The sequence below is a fragment of the Fonsecaea erecta genome, assembly GCF_001651985.1.
Source record: "Fonsecaea erecta strain CBS 125763 chromosome Unknown Scaff3, whole genome shotgun sequence".
NCBI classification, from domain to species: Eukaryota; Fungi; Ascomycota; class Eurotiomycetes; order Chaetothyriales; family Herpotrichiellaceae; genus Fonsecaea; species Fonsecaea erecta.
In genome coordinates this window covers 1-23,142 of record NW_017387246.1, presented here as the reverse complement: position 1 = coordinate 23,142, position 23,142 = coordinate 1, and the positions used below count along the sequence as shown (strand labels likewise).

Below are 23,142 nucleotides of genomic sequence, written 5' to 3'. Positions count from 1 at the left end.
GCTTTTCCCTTTTTTTCTTTCATCTTTTTCTTTCTCCGTCGCTTCTCTTACGCCGGCCGTTCGATATCCGTCTAACTCCCGCTTGTCAGCCAGTCGCCTGCGCTCCCTTGCATTATGTTCCTTGCGTGCTGTACGTGCTGTTACTACCGTACGTTATTAGAGTGCTGGTGGAGTCTACTAGCCTTTGTTCGTCCCCCATCTTCGGTCGAATTGCTGCGGATTTCCAATCCAACGCTGGGCCTGCTCTGGCGCAAAATCCCGCGTCCACCTGGCTTTCACGCATGAACACGACATGGCACGCCGGGGTTTACGACGGTACTAGCTGCGTACTGGACCTTCAGCCCTGGGTGGCCAAGGAGAAGCTTCTAGCTTACACCCGAGTCTCCGTTTCACGCTTTCCCTCTTCTTCCCGTTACCTCATTGATTATTCAGGATCTGGCCGGGGCGTGGCTTGGGAGATACCGTGATCCCACTGCACTGTGACATTCTTGTTTTTGCCGCATTGGGACACGGGTACGGTAGGTAATAGATGGAGGTAGGGGGAACTCAAGCGTAAGGCCTTACGAGTATAATATACAAACCCATCATGTCTCCCTCTCGTCTGGTCCATCATCACCCTCTTCGTGTCTCCTACAAGAAAGGCTTCCTTTCACTTGCGACTCACAGTCCCTTGTCGCCATTCCTCTTGCTCCTCTTTCCACAACTTCCCACCCTGAAGCAGTCCCCACCATGTCAATGTCTGCCCTTTTGCGGGATGCCCCTGTGGGCCAAGTGATCCGTTTCGTGACGAGGAACAAGTACTTTCAATATCCAGAGGAGAGACCCGACTTCGTGCTGCCTGAATCCTACCAATTCCACAAGCTCGGGGTGACACACCCGCCACAGCCCATACTCCCACTGCCTGACGATGTCGAGAAGAAGGCCGACGAGGATTTGGACGACTCTCGCAGTCTCACCGCAGCCAGGACAGCCGCAGATGGCGAGTCGATGGCTCTGTCAGACCGGACGCTGTCCAAGATCATGACTCGCCCCGAGTTGAGCCAGGTCAACACCCGCGCCGACCTCGAACAGGCCTATTCCAACGCCACGCGACAAGAGACACTGAAGAATCAAGCCAGTCGACCCATCGCACCGCAAGTCACTTCCGATGGCACCATCCTGGTTGACTGGTATGCCACCGACGACCCGGAGAATCCCCAGAACTGGTCCCGGGCCAAGAAGACCATCGTCGTCCTGCAAATCTACCTGTACACGCTGGCGGTCTATATGGGGTCGGCCATCTTCACGCCGTCGGAGCCATTCATCGTTGAAAAGATGGGTGTCTCGCCGAACGTCGCGGCGCTCGGCCTGTCGATGTACGTTCTGGGATACGGTATCGGCCCTCTGATCTTCAGCCCTCTCTCTGAGATCCCCATCATTGGCCGCAATCCGCCGTATATGATCACCCTGGGAATCTTCGTCATCATTTCCATCCCCACCGCCGTCGTCAACAGTTTCCCGGCGCTCGTCGTGCTGCGTTTCTTGCAGGGATTCTTCGGCAGCCCGTGTTTGGCCACTGGCGGTGCCTCCATTGGCGACATCTTCTCGCTGCTGAAGCTCCCTTACTTTCTCACCGGATGGGCTGCGTTTGCCACAGCTGGTAAGTCCCAAGCGGAATAGACGACACAAGAGATCTTGCTAACCATCGACAGGTCCTGCCCTGGGTCCGATCATCTCCGGCTTCTCGGTGCCCGCCGAAAACTGGCACTGGTCTCTCTGGGAGATCGTGTGGCTCGCCGCTCCCGTCTACGTCTCTCTCTTGTTCCTGCTGCCCGAGACTTCATCCTCCAACATCCTGCTCCGCCGCGCCGCTCGCCTGCGGAAATTGACTGGCAATAACAGTCTCAAGTCCCAGTCCGAGATCGACCAAGAGAAATTGACCGTCAACGAAGTCGTGATTGGCAACCTGTGGCGGCCGGCCCAGATTAACATCCTCGACCCAGCCGTCCTCTTCACCAGCCTCTACACGGCCTTGATGTACAGCATCTTCTACTCGTTCTTCGAGGTCTTCCCTCTCGTGTACGCGACGGGAAACCCGGGCAAGGCCACCCAAGGCTATGGCATGAATGGCGGCGAGATCGGTCTGATTTTCCTCTCCATCTCGGTCGGCGTCAGCATTGCGATTGCCATCTACGTCTCCTACCTGCACTTTGTGTTTGAGCCGGAGATCCGCACCAGAGGTCTTGGAGAGCCTGAGAGACGTCTCATTCCCGCCCTGCCGGCCAGTCTGCTGTTGCCCATTGGCCTGTTCTGGTTTGCGTGGACCGGCAATAGCTCTCCCAAGATCCACTGGATCGTGCCCACAGTAAGTTCGAGTCTTTTAAGCCCCTTATTTCGGACAATGACTGACATATTTCTTCTACAGCTCGGCGTCGTGGTATTCACTGTCGGGATCTTCATCCTGTTCCAGTGTATCTTCATCTACATCCCATTGACGTACCCGCAATACGCGGCGTCGCTTTTCGCCGGCAACGACTTTGCCCGTTCGTCGATCGCCGCCGGTGCGATTCACTTCTCTCGCCCCCTGTTCCACAACTTGGGCGTTGGGAGTGGTGTCAGCTTGCTGGCGGGTTTGACTGTCGGCGGCATCATCGGCATCTTCGTCTTGTGGAAATTCGGCGCGAGCCTGAGAGCCAGATCTCGGTTTGCCGCGAAGTAAAAGGACTTTGAGCAATTTTCACGATGGCATGAGGACACGAAGCACTCTAGCAATGGATTTGGTCGTCTCAAAGCGATTTGACGTGTAACAATAGTGGGTGGTTGATTTTGTTTCGAGCCGGCAAGCAAGCGATGGCGTTGGGGTAACGGTCATCCTGTCTTCATAGACATACCAGAGCAGGATTCAACATAGACTAATCATACATGCATGCTTTGAACGACTTGACTCATTGCTCCACAGGGACGAAATAGATTGCACACACTTTAGAGGGACTACCTGAAAACACTGTAGTCATTCTACGGAGCCTCGCCGTCACGTGGATGTTGATGACGCAGCCTTGTCGTGACTGCGACTTGCGGGACTCGACGAACAAGTGGTTGAACTGCTCACTACTCACTACTCACCCAAGATTCCCCAGTCTTGAACATACCACGAACCTATCCCTGGGCGACCAGAATAATGCATTGAGCCCCCTCCGACCGCGGCGCGATGGCGCTGGATCTAGACGACGGCTATGTGGCCCCCGGCCTGGGCTCAGGCGGCGTGGAAACGTCGCTGCCCATCTTCAACGTCGAGCGCGTGCAGCTGCAATTCAACATCGCCTCGGAATTTGTGGCCGGCCAGGTCGCCAACAACGTACTGATCCTCGCGTTGGCCACGGGTCGCATCTTGCGGATCGATCTCGAGAGCCCGTCGGACATTGATGGTGTGTGCCTGTCGGTCTGCGGCGTTACTGTTGCCCTCTCAAACCAGGCGAGGCGTGTATATGCTAACTATGTGCGTTTCTCAGATGTCGACCTGCCCAAGAAGACCAGCGAGGTCGGGCTCATCCGCCGCATGTTCCTCGACCCCTCCGCCTCCCACCTGATCATCACCACCACCCTGGGCGAGAACTTCTACCTGCACAGCCAGTCGAAGCAGCCCAAAGCCCTGTCGCGCCTCAAAGGCATATCCATCGAGGCGATTGCGTGGAATCCTTCCCAGCCGACGGCCTCGACGCGCGAGATCCTGGTGGGCGGGACAGATGGGAACGTCTACGAGATCTACATCGAGCCGGCGTCCGAGTTCTACCGCCGCGAAGAACGATACTGCACACATGTTTGGAAGATCCCGGACGGCGCCGTCACGGGCCTGTGGGCCGAGACAATTGACGCCAAGGCAGACGTACGGAGAGTGATTGTGGCATCGCATTCGAGACTCTGCCACTGGATAGGCAAGACAGGCGGCCGGGGAAAAGAAGGCTCAGCGTCCATCTATGCCGACCTTTTTTCCAAGGAAGCCCCTGTCACTCACGACACGACGGGCTCCTCTGCATCCGCACCGTCATCTTTTTCGGTGTCGCCTGAGTCTCCAGATGCTGGCCAGGACTCGGATCGCAGTTTCGCCTGGTTATATTCACAGGGAGTCTTCACGGGCAAGCTGCTGACCTCCCCTGCGTCCTCCAGTCTGGGTTCCAAGATCTTTGGTGAGGCCAAACTTCACCCGCGATCTGTGTTCCCGGAAACGATTTCTGCCCGCGGGGGACGAAAGTTGATACAAGATCCCATTGTCTCGGCGATTCTGTCCCAATGGCACGTCTTGGCCCTGGCCGAAGGTCGCATTGTTGCCGTGAACCGCCTTGACGGTAGCGTTGTGTACGACCAGGCGGTGCTGGAGCCCGGACAGTCCGCCCTTGGCTTGGTGGCCGACCAGAAGAAGAACACGTACTGGCTTTTCACCAGCCAAGAAATCTTCGAAGTGGTGGCCAACGACGAGGAGCGGGATATCTGGAAAATCATGCTGAAGCAACAAGACTACGACGCCGCTCTCCGCTATGCCAAAGGAGCGGCACAGAAGGACTCCGTGGCGACCGCGTCCGGCGACTTCTTGTCGAGCAAAGGCCAATACTTGGAGGCGGCGAGCGTGTGGGGGAAGAGCAGCAAAGCATTCGAAGAAGTGTGCCTGTCGTTGATCGACAACGGGCAAGAAGAGGCTTTGAAGAGATACTTGTTGGCCAAGTTGGGCTCGTACAAGAAATCGTCGATCATGCAGCGAGTGATGATAGCAACATGGCTCGTCCAGATCTTCATGGCCAAGTTGAACTCGCTGGACGATATGGTCGCCACCAAAGCCGAGTTGCTGGAGCACACCGACGCCGGAGGCGCGAAACGCGACTTGGAAAAGGCTCGAACCGAGTTCCAAGAATTTGTGACCAAATACAAGTCGGACCTTGACGCAAAGACGGTGTACGAAGTCATCTCGAGCCACGACAGAGAAGAGGAACTGCTCTTCTTTGCCAACACCATCACCGACTACGACTACGTTCTCTCTTACTGGGTCCAACGTGAGAAGTGGAACGAGGCGCTGTCGGTGCTGAACAAACAAAGCAACCCCGAGACGTTCTATCGGTACAGCAATGTGCTCATGACCCATGTAGCCGTGGGACTGGTCGAGATTCTGGTGCGAAGAAGCAACCTCGACCCGCAGAAGCTGGTCCCCGCCCTCCTCAGTTACAACGAGAACGCCAACGTTCCCTTGAACCAGAATCAAGCGGTGCGTTACCTGAACTACGTGGTGACGAATAATTTCGAGGTGCCCGCGTCGGTCCATAATGCGCTCATTTCGATCATGGCTTCACATCCGTCGCCATCGGAAACCATGCTGTTGGGATACCTTGAGAGTCAGCCTACTCCGCCATTTTACGATGCAGACTTCGCATTGAGGCTCTGTATCCAACATAATCGAGTACAGTCGTGTGTGCACATCTACAGCACGATGGGACAGTACCAGCAAGCGGTGGAACTGGCACTGCAGCACGATGACATCGACCTAGCGGCGATTGTCGCCGATCGGCTCGAGGGTAACGACAAAGTGAGAAAGAGGTTGTGGCTGCTCATTGCCGAGAAGAAGATCAAGGAAGCTGCCACCATCAAAGAAGCGATTAGTTTCTTGAAGAGATGCGAGCTGCTCAAGATCGAAGATCTCATCCCGTTTTTCCCAGACTTCGTGGTGATCGACGATTTCAAAGAGGAAATATGCGAGGCACTGGAGGAGTATTCGCGGCACATTGACAACCTCAAGCAGGAGATGGATCTGTCACAGCACACGGCAGAGCAAATCAAAGCTGAGATCGCGGCACTGGACCACCGCTATGCCATCGTGGAGGCGGGTGAGCGGTGCTGGATCTGCACGCTCCCGGTCTTGAGCCGGCAGTTCTTTGTGTTTCCCTGTCAGCACGCCTTCCACAGCGACTGCCTGGGCAAACGCGTGCTTGAGAGCTCCGGGAGTAGCAAGAGGAAGAGGATCAAGGACCTGCAGACGGAGGTCAACCAGGGCCTGAGTGTGGGCGTCCAACGGCAAAAGCTAGTGGCCGAGCTGGACGGGTTGGTCGCTGAGCAATGCGTCTTGTGCGGGGACTTGGGCATCAAGCAGATTGATGAGCCCTTTATCCACGAGGGTGACGATGTGGAAGCATGGGCTATCTGACAGCAACGTGCTGCTCGCTCACGGGAGATGTATGTCTGTGGATGCAACGACCAAGGGCTGGAATGGAATATCAACCAGCAGACTTGCTTCGGGGATTCTTCTGGACACCGACTCGAAAATCTCCCATTGGCGTCGAGGCGTCTCTACCATCCGGTGCAGCGGAAGAGCCACCAAGTGTATCCCGAGTCCTGCCCGACATGATCCTTTTGCCTCCGAACCGTCGCTCTTCCCGCCTCTATCCTTGCATGACGGCGACAATTCCAGCTCCGAAGCCCCCAAGAGCGATAGATGGCGAATCCTGCATTGTTAAATGTCCGGTCCATGCCGCCGGGGGTCTTACTTACTCCTGACAGACCTGTATCCTCCTCGAGGCTCTAGCCCCTTATTTCTCGCCCCAATCAGCCCAGCCTGATAAGTACGCGGTACTAATCAAGTCTCTTCTTACCAGTCAGTATACAAACCGCGTCGAATGATCCAGTACACTACACTTGCATCCAAGTTGGCAAATAATTTAAATATTATATCTCCTTGTTCCTTTCTTCTCTCTCTTCTTACACTATTGCTCCTGTTGTAAGACACACCCAAGCCAACCTCACCGACCACACCACCCCCACTCCCATCTTAGTGTTCCTTCCACCTGCATAAGAAGCATTCACAGCAGCCTCACGATGGCACAACCAAAAGGCTTCACCATCTTTGCCCGCGCATGGACGGCGTCTCCACCCAGAAACACATACCTGCATTCCATCCCCTCCATGCCGAGATCAGAGGACGAGGAGAGCATTGCCTCTTGGTCCGGTAGTGACGGCACACACACCCCGAGCTCCTTATCATCGTCCACGACCACCGTCTCCGTCACGTCCGCGCCCTTGACAGACATGGCTACGATCAAGCCGGCCCCTCGAGGGAAAATCGACTTTTCTGTCCTGGAACACGTCTTCGCAAAGGAGACCGCCACCGAAACTCCAAGCTCGTCTCCCCTGTGGTACATTCTGGCCACCGCACTCCTGTTGGCCTTCCACAAGGAAAAGCTGATTGGAAAGCTGTGGACGTATCTGAGCCAAAGGGAGGTACGTGCACACGACGCAGAAACGGGGCATTTGCTCGCCACGGCCCGACGAATCCGGGAGGCGTGCTTGAAAGCCAGTACACTAGTGGGATTCCCCAGGGTAAGTCTCTTTGCGCAGGTCGCACACAGAAGTTAGCAGGCAACTGACCACATCCTCCCCAATCAGGCCATCAACGCGCTGCTCGTCCTTCAACAAGCCATCAAGACTACGCACCCGGCCCTCTCCAGCATTCTGGAAGCAGACGCGTCTCTCCGCGCTGCTGGTGGTGACCCAGCAAACCCAGAAGCCAAAGCCGCGCGGGGCATGCGCCTGTTCCAGCGCATCTACGCCCAGCACAGCCCGCGCGTGCTGGCGGCCATGTCGGCCTGCTCGGGCGGCGACCTGACGCACTTCGCCATCACCTGCATCTACGGCGAGCTGCTGGCCGAGGACGCCATCATCGGCGACCTCGACACCGGCCTGCTGGAGTTCGTCTGCTGTCTCGCCGACGGCTGCGCCCCGCAGGCCAAAGGCCACTTCTTCGGGGCTGTCAATCTGGGCGCCGCCCCGGAGACGTTGCGCGCCGCCGTGCGCCTCGCCGACCATCTGGCGCGCCAGGTCCGGGCGGAGAGGCCGTGGACGGGTGAGAAAGGCGAAGGGGAAGGCGAATGCCAGGAGCTGGAGCTGGAGCTGGAGCGGGACCGGAGTGAATGGAAGTTCTTGGATCGCGTCATGGTCGTGTAGGAAGAGGAGTAGAGACGTGCGAAGTGCTGGCTCACTCATATTCATATTCATATCCGTTCTTCCTTCCTTTGGGGGGGTTTTTTAATATCTGCTTGTCATTCCCGAGATTTGGTGCGACAAAGCGGGGAATGGTTGTTTGTTTCTTTTATATCTAATCTAGAAGGTACATGTATATAGTAGACTAGACGACAGCAGCGCGCAGAGTAGACCAGAGCCCTCGCGTTCAGGGCGGGGGGGGGATGAAAGTAATATGCATGGGTTTTGAGATGACGATATACTTCACATCCCCTTACCTACCCACCTACCTACCTAGATATTGCCCTATTTACCTACCCACCCACCCACCGAGCCCCAACCTCAGAAATACACACATACATACATACATGCATTCGAGGGTGGTCCAGTCCGGCCAGACAAAGGGGGTGGGTACCGACAGCAGAGAAAACGGGCAGAAAGGAGGGAGGAGGACTGCCCGGGACACCGTGCTCGCTCGGCATTTATCATTTCTGTATGTATGCATGCATATATTTAGTTCCGGGCAGTAGAAATGGTAGGTAGGATACATCAGCGGCCGGGCGGGAGGGAGCAAGGGAGGGAGGGAGGGATCAATCAATTATACTGTTTCTTGGAACATACATGTCACCTACAGTATATGTAATACACCGACCTATCTACCTGTTCCTACTTCCACTCCACTCCACTCCATGTCCGTTGTACGTAGCACACACATATATATGTATATGTATATATGTATTGGAAGGAGTAACTTTCCAAGGGACACCCCCTCATCCCTGCTCTCATTGAGACCGGACCAGACCATGTCATGTATGTATGTATGTATGCATGTAGAATGTCCATCCATAACCCACTCCTACCCTGTCCAAATGACCAAAGTCGGGCGGTCGCTCGGCCAGGCGACCATCTAACCACGCCCAACACCAAACGTAGTCTCTCCTTCCTCTAGGTAGACGCTGTAGGAAGGAGGAAAAAGGGGTTTACCAATCCCCCCAAAACAAAAACCGGGCTGTATATCCCTCACACATCAAAAGTCGCAAGTCGCAAGTCGCAAGTCGCAAGTCGCAAGTCGCTTTAAGCTAGCTCGACTCTTTCGGCCCAAAGTACTGCTTCAGAATCTGTTTCTTGTTGACCTTGCCCATGGCGTTGCGCTCGATCGCCTCGACCACTTTCAGGATCGTGGGCACCTTGTACGCGGCCATGTCTTCCTTCAGGTGTTTGCGGAGCGTGGCCAGGTCGAGACCGGTGGAGGAGACAGCCTGGTCGATAAAATGTCAGTCACCAACTCAAGATCAATCACTAGGGAAACAATAGATGACTTACCGAGTCCTTCAGCTTGATGACGGCCGCAACCCGTTGTCCCCACTCCTGGTCCTCGACGCCGACTACCACCACCTCTCCCACGACGCGGCTCAAGTATTCGTTGCCCAGGATCTTCCGTTCAATCTCCAGCGCCGAGATCTTGTACCCGCCGCTCTTGATGATGTCGACACTGTCCCGTCCCAGGATGAAATACGCGCCGTTCTCTTCCCGCTTGGCCACGTCGCCCGTCTTGAACCAGCCATCTTCGGTAAACGACTCGACCGTGGCCTCCGGTCTGCGGAAATACTCCGTAAACACATTCGGTCCTCGGATCTCGATCAAGCCCGACTTGTCCCTGCCGGAAGACGTGATGAGCTGCCCAGTCTTCTCATCCGTGAGGCGAACCTGCACGCCAGGCAACGGCCAGCCGACACTCCCGTCAATGCGCTTCTCCTTCTCCAAGCCGCAGCTGAGAGCCATGCCGATCTCGGTCATGCCGTATCGCTCAAGCAATTCATGGCCCGAAATTTCCTCAAATTGGCGCTTCGTGGGCACCGGCAGAGCAGCCGATCCACTGACGATGAGACGGAGGGCGCGGACACCTTCCCGTGCGGCCGTCTCGGATGGCGTCCCGCGGATGTTGGAGTCAAAGTAGTCGATCAATCGTGAATACACCGTGGGCACAGCCATAAACATCGTCGACGACCCTTGCTGAGACCACCGGCTCCACACAGTCTTCGCGTCGAATTTCGGATACATCTCCACCGTCCCGCCGGCAAGTAACGTAGCAGTGAGGCCATTGACGATGCCGTGGACATGATGGAGAGGAAGAACATGAATTAAGTGATCGGATCGGCTATATTTCCAAGCTTCCACTAGGCTGCGGGCTTGGAAGGTAATGGTCTCGTGGGTCGAGATGCACCCTTTCGGTCTCGAGGTCGTGCCGGAGGTATAAATGATGAGGGCCCGTCGAGATACGGGGAAAGACGCGGAAAATCTGGGAAGAAACGGAAAGTTTTTCGAGCTGGGGCTGTGCGGTGAGAGGGACATAACCGGAATTCCTGGCGCTTGTTCTTGCAGACCAGCCTCAAACTTCTGGAATAACGGATGCAGGATGATCAGAGACGGGTCCGAATCTGAAATCGTATACTGGAGTTCTTTGAGCGGATGCGACGTGCACAGGGGCACCGAAACAGCTCCCGCTGCCCATACTGCCCACTGGGTGACGACATAATCATATCCCGACGGGGCAAGGAATGCGACTCTGGGTTCTTCCTCAAAGGTTGAAACGGCTGGATCGTAACCGGAAAGATATCGCCGGATCTGAGCTTTCAGGGCCGCCACATCGTTCAGGAGTTGGACAAAGGTAAAGCTTTGGTCCTTGGTCTTATCGATGATGGCAACCTTGTGAGGGTCTGCAAGGGCGTGAGATCTCGCTGCCGCGAATAGAGGTAGTTCAGGTATCGACGGGTCGTCCTTGCTGGCCTGAGCTGGGTATCCAGGTACAGGCAGATTCGACGAGAAAAAGTTGAGTTGCTGGTCGGCTGGAAAGGCCCAGCCGGACTGGCTGGGGGAAAAGGAGACTTCGATGCTCATGGTGGCTCGTGAGGGCAATGCTCGTCTTGTTGTTCTTGGTGGTGATATCGCTCGAGAAGACCGACGTGGTCATGGTGCCGGATGGCCACCATAAGAATGCCATATTTAAAACCCTTCATCCACATCCAATTTCATTGGGGTTCCAAAAATGGAAGCCGATCACCCCAACAATAACTCAGAATATCCATCCGTGCCATCATATGTGGCGCTTGAACGCCGGGGAACAGGCAAGTTTGGCCAGAGGTTGGCAGCCGCAGACACGGCGATTTTTCAATGATCGAGATGAACGACTTTTCAGGCAAATATCCCCGAAAGGAATAGTCGCAAGTGGGTGTGACCGATGATGCTGGGGGCGTGGATCTTTTCCGCCGGTGTGCCACGGGGTATTCTCGCCTCATCGGCCTGTGGCTGAGGGGAGAGATTACTGAAGGATTAAACGTCCGGCACCACGCCATCGGCCATCTTGCTCGACGGCCTCGATAAACAGTCCGGGCATTTCGCTCTGCGTGAGGCATGCGCTGGCCTGAAGGTAAGTCGCCTTGAAGGTCTCCCACAAGGCCATGTCGTTCGGGTGGCTTGAGATCGGTCGAGGATAATATGGATTGTTGAGATAGAAGGCTCTTTGGAGCTGCTTTACACCCACTGGGGATTCTGGAAATGCCCGACATTGGTCAAAGTCCAACAGCCAGATGCCTATGGATCGTTGATGCAAGTCGAACTTGAAGACGTTGGGGAAATCAGCAAGCTTCCGGCGCCCTCCCCCCGGAATCACGGTCGACTCGACTTCGGCTTGCCGAGTCCTTCCCAAGACGAACTCGACGTTGTTGGCGTCGACCTGTGCCTTCCAGTGCAATATTGCCAGCGTCTGAGCCATGACCCTTGCCCATGCGCCTGTGTCCAATTGCAGTGCCTCCATCTCGTTGACTGTGAGCTCGAAGTTGCGAAGTCGAAACGGGGCGGACGGTGACCGCTCGGCCCGTCGACCCAGGTACAGGCGGACCAAGCAGTCATGATTCTCGGGGCGTTTCAGGAAGTTGGTCTTGTTGGCTTTGATAGACGGAGGGGCGAACAACTCGACGATGGCCTCGCGAATCCGCGGAGGTAGAGGGTGAATCCTGGTCGATAAAATGCCACACGTCGGCTGGAAGTCCTGCGGAAACCAGCTGCGAAACTCGCTCCAGAAGATCGCCTCGGAGGGCTGAACCCAGTTACTCCAACGAGGTATGCTGATATGGCCCCGGAATTCCCAGGGCGCCTGCTGCAGTGCATCTTCCACCCTCCTGTGGTGGCAGCTATCGTTCCAGAGCCGATCCTGCTTCCCCTCGTTGGGCACTTTCAAAGCCAGGTCCATCAACGCCCACACTGTCCCGCACTGGCCCTGTCCGACCTGTCTTGGGCCCTCCTGGCCTTGAGGAGATGCAGAGGATTCGGCCCTCGAGAGGCGTCTGGAGTGCGAGGTGGTATGGCCACGTTTGGCACCAGTGAAACACGAAATCTGGTGGCCCATGGTTGGAGGTGACGGGACTTGCTTCAGACTGTGTGTTGTGAAGAAGTATGAGGCAGACCTGCAGGATGTTATATCCCTGGGAATAGGCGGGTGCCGGATGACTGACTATGTCAGTTCCACAACTTGGATGCCATCCAAGCCCATGGTTGAATGGGACGATGGGGAGACTTCTGAGAGCGGACAGCATACCAGGCACTGTTCCTCTTTTTGCTGTTGCACTGCCCGTTGGAACTGGTGCTGGATCCCCCATTTTGACTTTGCGAGGAACTGCAACGTCTCCAGTTATCCGCTGTTGGCTGATGAGGCAGAGTTATCCTCCCGAAGACCTGCGCGCTCGGGATATTGCTTTTGTCTGACAGAGTGGCTATCCGCGGCCACCCCCCCGTCTCAGGGCGCTTCTCCTTGTCAGACTAAAAGTTTTTAGCTGCTCCTCTAAAGCTGTGACTTCTTCTTTACTTTTCATGTCTTGTCACAATCCATTACAATGCCCAAAGCTAACTTCTTTCTGTTCTATCTCGATATCAGGTAGGTGGTCACCCCCCAGCAGTACGTATTGACCCGTTTAAAGTGCTGCCTGGAGTGAACCAGCACCTCTTCTTCGAGCCGCTGCGTTGTATCCCTCTGTGAGCAGTGGAAATGCTCTCTCGGCAGCCTCAACCATCAGTCCACTCTCCCCCTCGCACACAGAAACCTCATCGAGAGATGACAGAACACTCAGCGAATCAAATTCATCGCCGCGTTGCTCTATTGCCCTTTCCGAACACGAGCCCGCGGCCCATCTCGTGAGCTCTGGAGCGCAACCCCGCCCTTAGACCCTAAGTCAAGAAGCACGCGACCCCTCGCTCTCGTGGAAGGAATAGAAGAAAGATGACTTCAGGTGTCGTTTTTGTCTGGGGGAGGGGGGAAGGCTCTCCTTCAACGAATAAAGCATCTTCTCCTCCCTGCAAGCTCCCAGACTCCCTTTGTTTGGACTTTTACTCATCAACATCAGCACCATTCACAACTAACGCCCACAGATCCGTCGACCTCTGTCCACCATGGAAAACAAGCACGAAACTCCAACAACCGCCCTGCCCGCCTCTACCGGTAGCAGTGGCATGGGTGCCTCGCACCGTCGCTCGAGCAGCGGCATCTCGGACGACGCGGCCAAGTCGGCCCACGACTTCATGGCCGGCACCATCCGGCGCTCGTCCAGCGGCGTGACCGACGACGCCGCCCGCGCCGCACGTGAGTTTGTGCGGTCCTCCTCCTCCTCCGGCAGCAGCAAGGCCCCCGGCCTGAACGACGACCTGACCCAGAAGATGCACAACTTTATGGAAGGCCCTGCCACGCACCGCGAGAGCCACAGCAAATACCTGCCTGACGTCACCATGCCGGGCATCACGGACGAAGTGGTCGAGGAGGCCGTCGAGTTTGTCGACGGCGTCGAGAAGACTACATCCATGGCCTGAGCTCTCGAAGCAGATCAATACTTCTGAGAGTCATGTGTGTCATGTATAAAATGGGGTTGGTGTGAGGATAGCTCCGTCGACCTTGATGGGTGAATTGAGGATTGGATGATTATTTAGGGGAAAAATGCTTGTATGACCTGATTGTTGACCGAAACACCAAAAAGAGAGGGCGTCTCACGTTACGTTGACATTGTTGGCGTTGACCGGGATGTTTCCTTCGTGTGTTTGTATCTCTAGGTGCGGGAGACTGCCCTGCGTCCGGTTTACCCTCCAGAAAAAGAAGGTCGCTAGCCTTCTCGTTTTAAGATTGATATCAATAATTCATTTGTGGTACACCCTGATCGTTTCGTCTTTCGGGCCCAGTTGCCCGTCATAAGAATTCCGTGGCTGTCGTACGCTCCCAACACCGTAAGCGCCTTCATGTCCGTCGTCACCATGGTCTATCTTGACCTTAACTCTCTTCAAACAGCCAGGCCAACGACTCAGGCCAGTCGTTGTCCGACTTCTCGCTGTTGCACATCTTCATCCTCCATTTCCGATATCCTTTCCTCGCAAGGCGTTGATCGAACTCCTGTTTGCACCCGGCACACCAACGCTCCCTCGGCAGCGGTCTCTCATACGCCAAACCGAGAATGTATGTTCGGCGGGGACAATTGGGAACCCAACAGGATGAGCATCTTGCTTCTCTGCGGCTCTTGGGCAGGGGGATCTCGTCGAGAGCGTGCCATCGCGAGTCTTGATGGTTCGCCTTGGTCGTAACGGTCCCAGTTTTCTTGCCGTTCTTGTGCTCTTTCCATTCCATCAACGCAGCCTTTCGCTTTGACCACCCTCCTGAAAATGTCAAGTTGGGAGCCCACCAGCTCTTCCTTCCGTGATCGCGTATAGCGTGGCGCCGTCGGAATGCCATTCTCTTACGCGCTCGCCAGGTGTCCTTGGCTCCGGCAATTCTCCGCCCCAGTCCACCGATTTCCATCAGATCTTCCTCTCGCCGCCGTTGCTGCTCGAGTTCAAAGCAGGGAACACATCCCCACCACAGCTCAAATGTCGTGCTGCCACATGAGGAGCAGACCCCAATCTCCTCGTCTGGATTGACCAGGCTGCAGCCTTCAAGCATAAACCGCCGAAGTCTGTGGCCTTTGCTGGATTTGCAGACCATGTCGCTTTTCTTGACCCAGTTCTCCTTCCACCACTCCCCTTCGATGTCACGGTATCTGCGCATGCAGTCCTTACACAACCTATTCTGGGCAAACTTGGCCCCCAGACCTGTGCCGCGGTTGCTCATTCGCTCAACAAAGCACCACAGCGGCTTCTCCTCCAGACAACCGTAGCATCGAAGTTCTCTGGCGGGACGTTCAATCAGTCGGAAGTCAAAGGCTGCGTAAAGCAGGTCCCACAGGTGACCAAGTCGCTGGCGAGGATAGATGGATCTGTAGTCCCGATACAGCTGCGCCTCGTTCTCAAGGCTTTCCTCGACTATCTTGGATCGAACGCCGCGAACGACATCTGTGGGGAGGATGTCGTACATTGAGCGACACGTCTGCCGAAGGGCGAGTAGCGTGTCGAAATCGACGTACTCGGTGGCAACGAGGAAATGCACATCGCGAGGTAAGATGGAGAGGAAGGCGCAATTTTGCCCCGCTCTGGCTGTTCGTTCCGCGTGAGGCTTGTTCGATGACAACAAGGCCGGCATGGATGCACGTTGCTTCGCCTTCAAAATCAGAGAGGTCGGGTATTTCACCTTCAGCATTGATGGTATGGGACTGTTCACAGTACGCTCTGTGACAGTGATTCTGGTCGACTCCTTCCGGTCATCTGATAATTGGTCATCGGGCAACTCTGAAGAACGCTCGCCGCTCGCTCCTGCAGAACGACAGGACGGTTTCGAGGGTGCCGCTGGGCAGGAATGACCACGCGTATCGGCTTGAGAGATGTACTCCATGTTTCGTCAACCGGTGAAGTGATTGATCGACTCACCGTCGGTGAGTGCGATGGTCGCTGAAGAAAGATCGCTCGAAGAGATACAGAAGGTCCGGAGTGCCAAACCACTTTCTGGACACAGTGTTGGGCCGAGATAGCGAAGGCAACCAATGTTTGCCCGGGTTACATGCAGGGAACCGTGTCCTTGTCAGGCTGAGAAGGCAACAAACAGCCTTGAAGGACCAAAACCCCCAGCCGCGCCGGCACGGATCAGGGAAGGAGACTGCTGGGTATCAATGAGCCGGAAATGACAACAGTAGAATCAAAAGGAGGAACGTTCGCTCTTTCAAAGGATCGTGCAACTGCTGATGAAGAGGAGGAATGCTGGGATGCTCAAAGAGCGACCGATGGTGAGATAGATGGTGAAGGTTCAGTGAAGGTTGGAAAAAAGCGGGGAGGGACGAGGGGGGAAGGAAGACAAAGACTCCGTCGCTGGCGAGATGGACAATCGTTGCATAGCCTAGTCCCTGCGTAGGTTGGTGATGCATGTACTGCTAAGGGGTCTTTCCCAGGTGCCAGTGTTCAGTCGCCCAGGCAAAGGGATGCGAATCGATCATGTCTTGGGGCTTTGCAGATGACGGGCGGGGTTGGCTGACGGACAGATGTGCTGATGCAGGGGGTTTCACCTTCCCCGCGGCGAATGAGAGAGGTTGAGAATGATGATGACTGGCTTCCACGGGCGCGGTGACTGCTAGGCGGCCCCCACAGGCACCCAGAGGCACCCAGTAGGCCACGAAGCCCCGGTGACTGCTGGGCGCCACCTGTGTGACGAGGCCCCGGGGGCTTTTCGTTAAACCTCTTTCGCGAAGTCGCCGTCGCGGCCCGCCTACGACGAGGAGCTAGAGTTACCTGTTTGGAACTTCCGATCTTTGCATTTACCTACTGTACAGGTGTTAAGCCGCCGGACGAAGCCTATGCAACTCAGCCACATTTCTCACCAGAGTCGCAATGGCCATGTTCATCATACCTACCCAGATGCTTTGGATCCTATCAGACAACAAAACAACCAACTCGACTGAACCGGTATCGACACCCTGTATCCAGCGCCGTCCCCGCTATGAATTTCGATCACGCTGTTCAATGCCTCATACTGGTACACATACAAGAACAGTGACACATGCACCACACCATCCTGGAGACTACAACAGATCCCCATCCCATCTCTTTCTTCATTTCAGGGTATGTAAATGCGATCAAACCAAGAAACATGGCCCCTACATCATGGACATTAACGAGCTCGCCGCATACGCCTGGCATGGTGTTAGTCACATATCCTCTGTGGGTGCTGATCGTTCGACTCACCATGGGCTTGATATCAGGATGAGGTACAGCTTCGAACTGGTGATACTCTAACTTCATGTCGGGGCCAATGTTGATGTAGGCTCCCTTGTTCTCCGTCGTGTCACAGTATTTGGGCGCCGAGAAGACTGCAAGAAGATCTCGTTAGTGTCTCAGGCGCAGATGGCAGTGGTGATTGAAACATACCCGTGATGCACTTTCCGTCATGCTCGACCTCGTAACCGTCCATCCGTACCTCGTGACTCCGAATCACAGCCTCGAGGTTATTGTTTTCACAGAATTTCTTCGTCACATCAGGGCCGAACTGCAGTCCAACACCCCGCTTGCTGGGTCCTCTTCCATTTTGAGGCTGAGGATCTGTCCAGAGCATCTCCATCATAAGGCCCGACTGACCGGGCTGCCGCTGCACGTGGCGATCAAGTTTGCGGATGTCGTCTAGTGTAACTTTATCGTCCGAAAACAGCCCACCATGGAGTGTAAGGTATTTCTTCCCGATCAAGGTTGCCAACGGCAGTGCTGAGAATGACTCGGAGAAAAGCTTGAAAGTCTTCTCGTTGTACTTGGCCTTGCATTCGCCTTCAAACCCATACACTCGGTTCATATCGTCCGTCTCGTGGTTACCACGGTTCAAAAAGAAGGCGTTAGGTCGTAGCCACTTGTAGGCATAGAGAAGCAGGGCGATTTCCGTCGACCATGACCCTCGATCCACAAAGTCACCGTTGAACAGGTATGCATGCGTGTCCGTCGGGTAGCCATTGAGTCGGAAGATCTCCAGCAGATCGAAGAATTGGCCGTGGGTGTCTCCGCAGACCGTGAGTTTGGTGTCGGGAGCCACGTCCATCTCGACCATGGTCGGCTCGTCATAGACGATGTCTCTGACGGCCTTGATGATCTGAAACACATACTTCTTGTGGATCTTCTTGCCGTTCTTGAACCGCTCTATCATATCGTCGATGAATTCCTGCGTCATCTCGTTCCCTAATCTGACACCATCATATTTCTCGTCCACCTCTATCGAGTCCAAGTCCAGTCCTTCGAATGCTGACGGAGGTTCTTCGACTTCGATCGCCTTGAGGAATTGTATCTTCTTGACCAGCTTTTCGCACTCGGCCAGCTTGAGTTTAGCCTCCTTGTTGTTAGGCTCCTTTCGGCAAACCGTCTTGAAGTCTCGGAGGGCATCTTGAGAATTCAGGATGGCAGTGTTGGCAATCGCTCGTCTCCAGTATGCCTATATAAGAGGAGTGAGCTTTCCCGGCCATAGCTGCAGGGCTTCGATTTCGTACCTTAATGTAGTCTTTGTCGAGTTCAATGGCCTTGGTTGCGTCAGCAATAGCATAGCCGTAGGCCTCCAGCTTGATGTTTGCCTGGGCCCGGTTGCAGTAGAACGACGGGTCTGCATCGTACTTTTCTATTGCCTTGGTGTAATAATCGATAGCGGCAGGCCAGTCATGCTGTGCAAAGGCCTGGTTTCCCTTGAGCTTCAGGGCGGTTGCGGCGGCCTTGTCTGCGGCGTGAGTCGAGGCCATGGCCAAAGAGATTGGAGGTGATTCGGCCAGAGAAAAGTGAGAGAGCAAATGCGGGGTAACAAAGGTTCGAGTGCTATCGTATCATGCCGGTTGTCTAGAGCGAATGGTGTTGAGAAATGGGTGGTCGAGTGTTCAATTGCCTCGTCCAGTCTTTTTTTGTCGCGGACTCGCTGCGAGTCGAGAACTTTCGGAGAAAGAAGTCGAAAGAATCTCGCCAGACCTGCAGTTTCGGGCTCATAAACTGGAGCCGGATCTCGTTAAAAGACATCTAGTATCACGCTACCGGCCGATCACCCGAAACCTTAAATGGCCTTTTCGTCGTTGCAGACTGCGGGCAGCAAATGCCCTTGCTGATGATCAGTACATCTCTCAGCTTCTGACATTCTACCTCCTCCAATTTAATCATGGCGGGTCGCGGTAGTCGCTCGCGTGCCTGTATGGTCTGCTCCATCGTCCAGACTGCCACTGTAAGCAGCGGGTCGTCATCTTTTGCCCCTTTCCGACGACTGACATGAAACCACAGGAATTCTACCGCGTCGGTTGCCCCAACTGCGAAGACATCCTAGGCCTACGCGGCTCTCAAGACGCGATTCAAGAGTGCACTTCTCAAGTCTTCGAAGGCTTGATTGCGATGGGAGATCCGAAAACCTCTTGGGTGGCTCGATGGCAACGCTTGACCGAGTACGTGCCCGGGATGTATGCCGTCAAGGTCGTGGGGACGTTGCCGAGAGAGATAATAGATTCGCTGGAGGACAATGGCATCAAGTATATCCCTAGAGACGGAAGCGGGATGGAGGAGGAGAGTGTTGCGGCTTGACACCCCGGCAATTAGGCCCGAGAGGCATCTACTCTTGATTGCTGGAGACATCCAAAATGCTGGAGATCCCCAATCAAGAATCAACACGTGGTTCTCAGAAAAGCCATACAAGGACTGAAGGAAAGACTTTGTTATGCACGCGCTACAATACCTCCACTAGTGGAGACCACCGGTAACAGAGATCTGCGCCGAACACTACACAAGTTGAGCAAAAAGAGACAACTCCTCGATACACACCAACTTTTCGCGCCTCACAGAGACGTGGCCAGCTTCTCCAAAGCATCGAGCAGAATGTCCGCATGGTGCTTCTGGAATATCAGCATCGGCCTCAATCTCACTGCCGACGCACCACTGCCACCGATATTGATACCGAGCGTCTTAGCCTTGGCCAAGAATTCGTCACGTTTGGGGTTGTCAAAGGCAATAAAAGTGCCCTGGCCCTTGCCTCTGAGGTTTTGAAATTGTTCAGGATACTGTTGAGCGAGTCTTTCAATGCCTGCGTATAGGTAGTCACCGACCACCGCCGTATTCTCTACCAGATTCAATCTCTCAATTTCGTTGATGATGGCGCGGAAGAGAATTGCTCGTGCCGGGTCGCCCATCCAGGTGTTGAATTGTCGATATGGCTTGTTTGGTCGCAAGTCTGGGTTGCCAAAGTAGTAGCCGGCTGTTTGTGCTTTCTTGGAGAATGTCACCATGTCTGGCGGGTCTTGCAGGTTCCAATGATCGTGAGCCCAGAACTTGCCCGTCGCGCCGACACCAGTTTGGACTTCGTCGACGATCAGGAGAACATTGTTGCGGCGGGTGATTTCTCGCAGACCTTGGAAGAAGGCAGGACTGGCGTGGTTGTCGCCGCCTTCAGACTGGATGGGTTCGACGATCACAGCGGCCACAGGATTGTGGTATGTTTTGATGATATGCTCGGCTTCCTCCAGGCATCTCTTCTCCTCAGCCGCATTTTCTTCGGCATGCTGTTCGAGCGGGTACTTCAGCGAGGGGAAGGAGCACTGCGGCCAGTCAAAGGCTGGAATATCGATCTTGTGGATGGGTTTGCTGCGTGTAGTCGATAGAGTCCCGAACAGACGGCCGTGGAATGCAGTTTTGAACGACATGATTGACATATCAGGGGAGCCAGGCTTCTGGTTCTTCATGGTGCTCTCGATCTCTTCTGGGGTGAACTCCACGTCTCGACCTCCACGCTCTTGCTGTCGCTTCCACATGAAAGCGGCTTTGAAGGCAGTCTCATTGGCGTCGGAGCCCGCCGTGGCAGTGAAGACCTGGTCCATGCCCTTTGGTGCCACTCGAAGAATACCGGTCTGGAGGATCGAGGCCCAGTCGTGCGAAGGGAAGTTGCCCAACGCGGGCCGATTGATGATCGCCGAGGCCATCTCTGGGCTGGTGGCCGCGAGCAGCAGCGAAGGATTGTTGTAACCAACAGGGATGGAAGCAATCTGTGCGTACACATCGAGTAGCACGTTTCCATCAGGATCGACTATATAGTTGGCGTAACTCTGTTGGTAATTTGCCAGCATGTTGAGGCTGCGAGTGTCGAATATTTTGTCAAGCTCTGCAATGGCCTTCTGGCTCTGGGGCCCTGGAATAGGCGTAACCACCGTAGGCCCAACCGGTTCATCAGGAAAGAATGCTGTCTCCATCGAAGGAGTTTCAATGTGAGCCTGGGCTACGGCGGCAGCTTTCTGCTGATTCGTGCTTGTCGCTAAACCTCGAAAAGGCGCTGATCTCAAGGTAAAACGAGCTGGAGCCGCCAGACGACCAACACTGCGCAACCCGGCAGAGGCTCGCAGGATGGAAGCCATTGTTCGTTATTCGATCAAGCTTTCTGGACGATGGGCACTGCAACTGTAATTGGTGTGGGGTGGAATGCGCACGCAAACTGGAAGACTAATGACCCGCGCCCTGAAGCAGGTTTCGAACACTCGGCGAAAAGAAGAAGTCAGTCCAGATCATAGATAGCCTTGGACTTGGTCTTGATAATATAGAAAGCAAGTCGAAGGTCAAAGGGAGATCACAGTGGGGGAAGGAGGGTTTTCATTGCTGGATTTACCACAAAGGGCGCGACGCACTGACAGGGGGCAGGAACTAACAAAATGCGGAGAAGGACGCTGCACAGGCCTAATAATTGGAGGGTCGGATATCCTCGCACCTCTGCCTGCGCAAATCAGAGCATGTAGCGCTCCCCCCACTGCAATCACTGGAGTCGTAAAGTTGTTGCCGATGAAATCCGCCTTCGGTTTAGGCGGTGCGGCCGTTTCGGGAATGGTCGCAGGCTAGGCGCGCCGCCGCTTTTGACGGCTATAAGAACCTCATCTCCCATCTTAACGCTCTCCCTTCCAACTTTGTGTTTCCTTCGTTACGGAGATGGGTGTCTTTTTCCTGGCCTTACGGGACCCCGGTACATCGACAGGAACTTTCGGTAGGCTAAGGATCAAACTCTGTAGCTACGAAAGACTCAGAACTACGCCTTATGAGACGAGGGAAAGCTAGTGCGCATTAGGTAGCGCTGGCCGTCTATATAAATAGTACCATCGTTCCCTCCGGTGCTTTATCACGTGGAAGCCATCGTTGATCGAGATGCAGAACCTTGTTCGCCAAGAACTACGACGTCGAAGCAAGAAGCTATTCGGGAAGAGATGTGGCCACCAGGAGTTACAGAGAAGGACTGTGTTCAAACGGCAAACTACGAAGAAATGAGGATATCCTGGTTGCACCCTCATCCGGGCCCGCGTTCGCTCAATATCAATCTTGTTCTCTCAATACTGCGTAGAGTATGGTCTACCTGTTGTGATTGTTGTGATCCAGAATAAGGCCCCATTCTGGGTTCCTACTGTCCACCGGGGTTTATATTCCCCTATTCTGGATTCGACTCCGAAGTCGATTCCGTCCGCTACTTGATTGAATGTGTGTTCTCTTAATGTTACAGCATCTCTATGTATCAGTCCGACTTTTTCGAGTCCCATAGCGGCCAGACACAGTTGCCTCATCCAACGACTGGTTTCCTATGGGTTGAGAGCTTGCAAACCTTTAAGGACTCGTATTCCGTCACGTTTTTGGTACTGGCTGAGAAGCATCACGACACTCCCGTTGGGTGCGAGGGTCAAAAAGATAATCCTATTGAGCGAAGCGAAAACAGTATTATAGGGCAACTTCGTCAAAGAAGCCGCGGATTTGATTAGTACGGAAGAATATTAATATCCGATTAGCTATTTTTTATAACGTTACGTACTACTTATTCTTTAACTAATAATATAGCTAGTTTACTTATTTAGTCTTTCCTATTCTATATAACTAATAATAATAATAATTAATACGCTATCGCATAATAAATAGCGCATAATAAATAACGGTATTAACTACGTAGATTACTCTCTATAGCTCTCGTTTAGCTTTGATCAATTCGCTTCGCTTAAATCTCTAATCTATTCGCTTAAATCTCTTCTATCAAAATAGTAGCCGATATACTACCTAATCTCTTCAAGTCTCCTAATATACTCCTCTCTTAGTTTAGTTCTTAATTAAGCCCCTATAAGACCTACTCCGCCTATAGTTAATTCAAACCTAGAGAAGACTTTAGGTCTAAGTGTCAGGGACAAGGACCGAGAAAGGCTCTAAGGGGCTTTAGAGGGCTTCGAACGTGTATAGGAGGCTTGAGAGTCCTAATATTACTATCTTAATATA

At 54.2% G+C, this 23,142-nt stretch overlaps 10 protein-coding genes across 10 annotated transcripts; 5 read left to right on the top strand and 5 right to left on the bottom strand.

Annotated features, from left to right (window-relative positions):
- Window positions 1-729: 729 nt before the first annotated feature.
- On the top strand, window positions 730-2,698 carry AYL99_03266 (hypothetical protein; the record flags this gene model as incomplete). The annotated part of the gene is made up of 3 exons (XM_018834782.1): window positions 730-1,639; window positions 1,692-2,344; window positions 2,405-2,698. 3 exons carry the CDS (start codon window positions 730-732, stop codon window positions 2,696-2,698), a joined length of 1,857 nt encoding a protein of 618 aa, XP_018694432.1.
- Window positions 2,699-3,187: 489 nt separating this feature from the next.
- Window positions 3,188-6,163, top strand: AYL99_03265 (hypothetical protein; the record flags this gene model as incomplete). Its single annotated transcript, XM_018834781.1, has 2 exons — window positions 3,188-3,404; window positions 3,489-6,163. 2 exons carry the CDS (start codon window positions 3,188-3,190, stop codon window positions 6,161-6,163), a joined length of 2,892 nt encoding a protein of 963 aa, XP_018694431.1.
- Window positions 6,164-6,831: 668 nt separating this feature from the next.
- Window positions 6,832-7,956, top strand: AYL99_03264 (hypothetical protein; the record flags this gene model as incomplete). Its single annotated transcript, XM_018834780.1, has 2 exons — window positions 6,832-7,332; window positions 7,399-7,956. 2 exons carry the CDS (start codon window positions 6,832-6,834, stop codon window positions 7,954-7,956), a joined length of 1,059 nt encoding a protein of 352 aa, XP_018694430.1.
- A 1,094-nt stretch (window positions 7,957-9,050) lies between these two features.
- Window positions 9,051-10,869, bottom strand: AYL99_03263 (hypothetical protein; the record flags this gene model as incomplete). Its single annotated transcript, XM_018834779.1, has 2 exons — window positions 9,051-9,230; window positions 9,295-10,869. 2 exons carry the CDS (start codon window positions 10,867-10,869, stop codon window positions 9,051-9,053), a joined length of 1,755 nt encoding a protein of 584 aa, XP_018694429.1.
- A 421-nt stretch (window positions 10,870-11,290) lies between these two features.
- Window positions 11,291-12,376, bottom strand: AYL99_03262 (hypothetical protein; the record flags this gene model as incomplete). The annotated part of the gene is made up of 1 exon (XM_018834778.1): window positions 11,291-12,376. One exon carries the CDS (start codon window positions 12,374-12,376, stop codon window positions 11,291-11,293), a length of 1,086 nt encoding a protein of 361 aa, XP_018694428.1.
- A 1,037-nt stretch (window positions 12,377-13,413) lies between these two features.
- Window positions 13,414-13,827, top strand: AYL99_03261 (hypothetical protein; the record flags this gene model as incomplete). The annotated part of the gene is made up of 1 exon (XM_018834777.1): window positions 13,414-13,827. The coding sequence occupies one exon, from the start codon at window positions 13,414-13,416 to the stop codon at window positions 13,825-13,827; it is 414 nt and encodes a 137-aa protein (XP_018694427.1).
- Window positions 13,828-14,278: 451 nt separating this feature from the next.
- On the bottom strand, window positions 14,279-15,766 carry AYL99_03260 (hypothetical protein; the record flags this gene model as incomplete). Its single annotated transcript, XM_018834776.1, has 1 exon — window positions 14,279-15,766. The coding sequence occupies one exon, from the start codon at window positions 15,764-15,766 to the stop codon at window positions 14,279-14,281; it is 1,488 nt and encodes a 495-aa protein (XP_018694426.1).
- A 1,252-nt stretch (window positions 15,767-17,018) lies between these two features.
- AYL99_03259 (hypothetical protein) lies at window positions 17,019-18,629 on the bottom strand (the record flags this gene model as incomplete). Its single annotated transcript, XM_018834775.1, has 4 exons — window positions 17,019-17,054; window positions 17,107-17,231; window positions 17,290-18,331; window positions 18,387-18,629. 4 exons carry the CDS (start codon window positions 18,627-18,629, stop codon window positions 17,019-17,021), a joined length of 1,446 nt encoding a protein of 481 aa, XP_018694425.1.
- A 404-nt stretch (window positions 18,630-19,033) lies between these two features.
- On the top strand, window positions 19,034-19,446 carry AYL99_03258 (hypothetical protein; the record flags this gene model as incomplete). The annotated part of the gene is made up of 2 exons (XM_018834774.1): window positions 19,034-19,096; window positions 19,153-19,446. 2 exons carry the CDS (start codon window positions 19,034-19,036, stop codon window positions 19,444-19,446), a joined length of 357 nt encoding a protein of 118 aa, XP_018694424.1.
- Window positions 19,447-19,697: 251 nt separating this feature from the next.
- Window positions 19,698-21,263, bottom strand: AYL99_03257 (4-aminobutyrate aminotransferase; the record flags this gene model as incomplete). The annotated part of the gene is made up of 1 exon (XM_018834773.1): window positions 19,698-21,263. The coding sequence occupies one exon, from the start codon at window positions 21,261-21,263 to the stop codon at window positions 19,698-19,700; it is 1,566 nt and encodes a 521-aa protein (XP_018694423.1).
- Between the last annotated feature and the right edge of the window lie 1,879 nt (window positions 21,264-23,142).